At 30.8% G+C, this 7,135-nt stretch overlaps 1 protein-coding gene across 3 annotated transcripts in view; it reads right to left on the bottom strand.

Annotated features, from left to right (window-relative positions):
• Nucleotides 1-4,433, bottom strand: part of LOC106459867 (beta-1-syntrophin-like) — a 75,625-nt gene extending 71,192 nt beyond the window's left edge. For all 3 annotated transcript variants that reach the window (XM_013919538.2, XM_022386425.1, XM_022386426.1), the window contains exon 1: nt 3,837-4,433. In XM_013919538.2, the coding sequence (XP_013774992.1) occupies nt 3,837-4,275 (439 nt within the window). In that variant the 5' untranslated portion in view covers nt 4,276-4,433. The remainder of the gene's footprint in view (nt 1-3,836) is intronic.
• Between the last annotated feature and the right edge of the window lie 2,702 nt (nt 4,434-7,135).

Raw genomic sequence — 7,135 nt, 5'->3', positions numbered from 1 at the left:
TTTTTTTAAAAAAAAAAAAAAAATAAAAAAAAAAGATTATTAATTATCCACAGTTCAAAAACTGGTTTCAAAAACAACAAACATGTGATGATTATACATGTAACAAAGTTTAAAGATAAAAAGTGACTTTTCAGTCCATTTGGCCATCCCATCCACTAAATTAAACTTAAAAAAGACTCAAAATCAGCTCTTATGATTCAAATATTTATTAAGCCTTCCCTTGAACTTCTCAAGTTTACTGATCTACCACATCTAAAGGCAATCCATTCCAAAAATCAACCACTATGTTAGAAAAATAAAGCTTTTTCAGCTAAAGAAGACTCTTGTCCTGCCAAAATTTGTGTCCTCTAGTCCTACCATTCTCACCAATAAGTCTTGTAGTATATTACCAACTCAGAATAATAATAAACTCCTAAATAATTAAATACAATAAACTTTTGCAAATACATATATACACATATATGACTTAAGGACAATAAGGAATGACAACATAATTTTGAGTTTCAATTTTATTATATTGTTTCTGGTTTATATTAAGTTAATTATTGTTTTATAGTGCTGATTTTAATCACCTATGAACAATTAATGTATTGTACATATTGATTTATTTATAGGTATAGATACATATTTTCAAAACTTATCTTACTTAATATGTAGATTATACATTCTAAGAACCCTCGAGTGAAAATGAAGAAAAATATGTAATATGTCAACCACTCTACATCTGCTATTTATCTACAATACTACAATCACCTTCATAAAAGAATGTGAAAAGCATGAAAAAAACAACTAAGTTCTTGAACAATTCTATGAGGAAACATAATAAAAACCTTTAAATGTACATGTACCTAAAATAAACAGAATACACATGTAAAACCTGTGTTTGAACTGTTGAAATTATATAATTTCACAGAAAGGGAGAGAGAGATGACTGCATGTACATGTATGAGCATACATATCTAACAATAACTTCAACTTGAAAGTTCAACCAAGAAATACGGGTGCATGTATCCAGAGCATATTCAATGTTCTTTATGCACTGTATTTACCAAATGAAAAAAAAACACATACTAATTTTTAATTAAAATTATTACATATTTTACATGACACCTAAAAAAAGATTCCCAAAGTGTATCAGTGCAAACAAATTGATTAATCTTTTATCAGCACAGAGTACTTTTAAATTAACAAGAAATTTACAGCTTTTGTTTTAAAATCAGCTATAACAAACCTTGCATACTTGTAGTGTATGATGATGATGTAAAATTTATGAAATTGTAAACCCTTTTCAAAGCAATGAAAGAAATAATATTAAGTCTTAATATTAATTTAATTAAACAAGTAAAGAGAACTATGAGAAATGTTCCTAATATTCTATATCATTAAATCTCATTTCATTAGGGTATGTAGAATGTATAGTTTATTTCATCAGGTAGAAAGTAAAATCATTGTGTGGATTTTCTTTAATCCATTTAAGCACATATAACAAATTTTAAAAAATATAACAGATTGTATAATCACAACATCCACTTGTTATCTTCTGTGAGTATTCAATCTTGCTCATCAACTTACTATTGCAAGTTCAAAGACATTTTTTATTCTGGGTTTTGAAAACAGCCAGTTTGGCTGGGTTCCAATAATAACAAACTTTTGTTTTCTACTATTCAACCATCCTACACTCCAATTAAAAAATTTTCTCCTATCCAATACCAATGTGATTTTCTTAACTAAACCTTCTGTATGGCATTTTATCAGAAGGTGTTTAGAAATCTAAGCACACCAGATTCACACTTTATCAATCATTGAGATAACAAGCAACATTTAAAAAAACATACAGATTAGCAAACCAAGATTTCTCTTTGCTGAATCCATGATAGTTTTTATTTATTATATTTAATTAATGACTTTGTAAAGCTTCTTTTATCACTCTAGAATTTTTCCCACTGCAGAAGACTAACTGATCTATAATTTCCAGGGTGACTACTATTACCTGATTTTAAAATAGTGTCCCCCATCATTAGTATTTGGGCAATTAGTGGAATTTGCTAATCAATTAATCATCCAGTTCATTAATTGATAGCATTCAGCTAATTGACTGTTCTCACATGAAACTTAGATAATTGGATTAATCAAAAATATTAACACTTGGAAACACTAATTTTAATTAGTTGAACAATGCTGAATTAATCAGAAATAATAATGGTATTTCAATTACTTTGATAGTTGGAAAAATCAAAATCAAACATTAATTTAACCTAATTCATTAATTTTGAAAGATTATTAAATTTTATCATAATTTTTAGAACTTGATTATTCTAAATGATACTAACTGATGTTCTAAGTTAGTCTATTATATTGATTAATTGCATTAATTGCCAAGCTCTAACCATTAGCAATTCTCAAACCCTCTAGCTGCTCTCTTTCTATTGACCTTTCAAAAATGTAATGCAGAAGCTTGCATATATGATCTTTGATCTCCTTTAAACCCTAGGGAAAAACTTCTCAAGCCTTTGTAATCTTTTAATCTTTCTTACTAATACCAAGGATTTAATATCTATATGATACAGGTCAATTCCAACATTTTCCAAAGAATGCTCAGGGTCAAACATATGTATGTATATCCTTATTGATATCTACAATATTGATTGAACAGTTGGATCACAAAATATTCCATTAAGTATCTTTTTCTGCTTTTAGGAGTACCAAACCAATCATTCTCCACATTGTCTTCAAGCTTAGTAATATCAACTTATTTCTGACAAACAAAATTATCCTTTCTCCTCTTTTATTAACACAATCTCAACAAATACCTTAAAGCTTTTGAAAATAAGACAATTAAGACTCAATCAAAATGAGACAGAGGTTAATTAGTTAGATGAACAGAATTCACAGCAAAGATAAAACACGGATAGAAGGATACTAAATTAGATTAATTGTATAAAGCAAAGAATAATTGTTAACACAAATTTTTCTAATTAGAAGAATAAGACCATTGTGAGGAATCACATCATCATTTAGGGAAACTTTCATTATTTATATGAATGAGTTATATAGGTGTATACTTGTATAGACAATGGCATTTCTAAATTTGCTGTATGTACTAAAATGCAAGAAAAGTTTGATTCTGTGGGCTACTTCTTTTCTTTTTTGTTAAAGGAAATAGTTCCATATGTAGATGCTTCTTTCATAACATTTACTTTAGTGAACACACAGGATACAATTTGCTGGAAAGCATGCAAAGACTCCTAGAACAATATCTTGTGTAAATAAATTGGGCTACGAAAAAGGAATAAACAACTTAAGACTTCTCTATTTTGAGACACAATAAAATTACAGTTAACTTCATTGAGGCACTGAAAATTGTTAGAAAGCTTAACCTACTTAATGTCTGTTTGAGTTGTAGAATAATAATATTGGAAATATAAACCAGTATACTGGGTGAGAATATCAATCTTATGAAATAATTTATCTATTTACAGTTGTAAACTGGTGGAATGTTTTTGCTTCATGTCATGAAGTGGTATGTGCTGTTAACTTAAAATTAACTTATAACTTCTGTTAGATACATATACTAATGCAAATAATTACATTTTAAGTCGAAATTTTTTAATGGCTGTTTCTATGGGTGAAAGTGAAAGGTTACATTACTACCAAATCATGGTCTTTTGTTATCTTGCACATTTGTGTTTCCTCCATAAACTCTATTATCCTATGACTCAAAATTAATGATCATGTTAACTGAAACAGCATTATTGTAATGGTAAATTCACAGTTAAGTTGCATGTTTACTCCTGATTATTAAACTTTTTAAAGAAAAGCCAACACAGCAAACTTACCCTCCAAATCAACAATTTTTCCTGCTCTTTTCAATGCTCTAACAGCTTCGTCGTGAGTTGCATCTCTAAGATCCTCCCCATTTACAGAAAGGATGGCATCTCCTACATAAAGTTGTTCTGTTTGATCTGCTGCCATTCCCTTAAAAATTTTACTGATCAATATTGGCATTTTATTTTCCTTTCCACCCTTAATACTAATACCAAGACCGTTGTTATCCTGTTTCACTACACGCACCATTCTCTTTTGATTGGCAATACTTTCAGATATATCTGGCGGCTCTGTATCTGACAATCCATTGGATGAACCGTTAGTAGCTTCGTAACTTTCGTCTAAACTAATGTTAAGACAGTCTTCTTCAAGTGTAACTAAAACTTTATGCCATTGTTGATGAACATAAACTTCTAACATCCCCGTTCTCGAGTATGCCGTTCCCGCCATCTTGTAGTCACTATGAAAATATGATGGTCACGTGGATAGTATTAGCAATGAAATCAACCCTAGGCGCTTGTTTTCTGCACGTGTTGGAAGGAGAACGCAGATCATCAGTTCGTAACGATTATTAGTTTTTATGTAAAGCAGTGAATAATTGAGTAAAGAACTCGTATATTATATAACTAATAAGCTTCACAAAAAAAAAGTTTTCTGTTGAAACAAATGTTGAATAGAAAAGAAAAACTCCGGAGCCTTAATCATTTCAACGTTCAACAAGTAGGCTAAAACCTCGAATAATAAACGAAATGGACACTTCTAGATAACAATCACCCTCAATTACAAAACACTACTGTTTCGCTTTTTTAAAAAAATATATTCAAATTTTATTTTTCAAACAACTAGTTTTACTTTATAGTTCATTAAAACTATTTAAATAAACTAGCAATTTCCATTTCGAAATTCCTAATACTAATTTCATTTTAATTAGTAATCTGTAATCGACAACTATCCTACATTAATTCAAGCTTTTGTTTGTTCGCGAAATCCTCTTACACTTTTGGATTTACCATGACCAAACTTAGCAGTCGCACTCTGGTGGCTCGGTGGGGTCCTTATCTATATGACGTACCCTCCCAACCAATGGGGGTCCTCAATCTGGATGCTTATTATTATGAGAGGGAGGGAGCTTACGTCAAGAAAGTTTGGGCACTGATAACAACCAGTATCCTCAAAGGAGTATTCTTTTTGCAGTACCGAAACTAATCGAAATGTTATTTTTTAGTGTTTTTTCTTAGGTAAGTAAGTACAAGTACTTAAAAAAAGTTTTTCAGGTGGCTGTAGAACATATATGATTTTACAAACTTGCTTTTTTTACATAAATACATATTTTAAGCATTTATAATATTTAAATCATACATCTATTTATTAATTTATAAATACTTATCATTATCTTCTATTTATTTCAAATAATATTTTTGACATATTTATTTTTATTAATAATTTATATAGTCTTGAGTTTAACAACTCAATTTGGTACACTGATACTGGTAGATTTTAAGACATTTTGTCCCAGTGGCTTATCGGTAAGCTTTTGGCTTCAAAACGCTACAATTCAGAGATCGATCCTTATGGAGAACACAGCACAGAGAGCCCGTTAAGGAGCTTTGTACTTAACACCAAACAAACTAAAGAATGAAACCTAAAATTTGAACTTTTATATTCAATTAATTGTTGATTTTTATTTTATTTTAATGACCCTCCCCCAGTTGCACAGCAGTATATCTGGGGACTTATAACGCTAGAATCCGGGTTTCGATACCCGTGGTGCGCAGAGCACAGATAGCCCACTGTGTAGCGTTGTGTTTACCTTAAAGAAGCAACAACAATGTTTTAATGCTTAATGAGTGCATATATTTGGATAATAAAACTTATGCGTGTACATAATAGCTCAAACGCTTGTTGAGCGAACATGACATCGAAATGTATAACATACTTAAACGTGATTGAAGTTACTACTGGAATTGAAGAGAAATTCATCAAATAAAGAATGTAAAACCAGCTGTTCTATGGCTTCTTAGCTGTGGTATGTCCGCGGACTTACAACGCTAGAAACTGGGTTTCGATACTCGTTGTGGGCAGAGCACAGACAGCCCATTGTGTAACTTTGTGCTTAACTACAAACAAACAATCTTAGCTGCGACAACCGGCTGGTGAATGATAAATAACGCGGAAATGGCTGACGCATGAACAGATTACGTCATATTCATAAGTGTCTGTTTTTATAAGTTAATTCCAGCAATTACAATAATTAATCATGATGAAGGCGTATGAATATTTTACTTTATGTTATGAACGTCAACGACGTTTAAGTATAGTGTTAAATACATCTAATAGCAACAACAAAACTTATATATTTAATTAAAATAGTAAAAAAGAAAATTTAGCAGTTGACAGGCCTCACGATCGTAAAATAAAGTGATCTAAGTCCTTATCTGTATTGCATAATTTACTAAACATCAGAAGAGTAATTGGTTTCAAACGTTAGGAGGTATTTTCTGTAGGTGTGGTATGCGTGAGGGTATTCTATCAAAGAAAGGCATATATTCTTGAAAAAGTGTGGGGCACTTGTACCTCACGAAAATTACGCCTCTGCTAAACATTTAATGTATGTGTTATTCTTCAAACACATTTTCTTCTTCGCCCATTTATACATTTCCTCGTATACAGAGATTATGATATTTTACATACATGAAGATGTAGTCAAGGAAACCCAACAGAAAACGATCTCTTTACATATCTTGTCTGATATGTCGATATACTAGAAATTCTTTTGATTGTGATATTGATTTTCAATTTATATTTTCGGGCAATTCAAAACATAAATGCAAAGCTTACACATTAATTGGTACAAACATGGTTGACATAATATATTTATTCGATTCAACATTGTTAAATACTTATGTACACGTTAAATAGTGCTACATGGAGATACTGACTGATAAAGACAGAAAAATATTTGAGTATACTACACTTGTTAAGCTATTCTCGTGTTGAAAAACAAACAAAAAAATTAACGACAGCAAAAAAAAACAAAACAAAAAACAAACAAAGTGAAATGTGTTTAAGATCTAAATAGCGCTTACACATTAAAAGGAACATACTTTTGAAGAGGCCCCCTAGTGGCACAGCGGTATGTCTGCGGACTTACAACACTAAAAACCGGGTTTCGATTCCCGTGGTGAGCAGAGCACAGATAACCCATTGTGTAGCTTTGTACTTAACTTCGAACAAACAAAAAACTTTTGAAGAGAAAATAATGTTACGACAGCGGAAGTCTCGTGACGATAGTAACACGTCATGAGATTCT

This window comes from Limulus polyphemus, unplaced genomic scaffold (assembly GCF_000517525.1).
Source record: "Limulus polyphemus unplaced genomic scaffold, Limulus_polyphemus-2.1.2 Scaffold671, whole genome shotgun sequence".
Classification (NCBI taxonomy): Eukaryota; Metazoa; Arthropoda; class Merostomata; order Xiphosura; family Limulidae; genus Limulus; species Limulus polyphemus.
The sequence above is the reverse complement of the archived record's forward strand: the minus strand, read 5'-3'. Positions and strand labels throughout refer to the sequence as shown.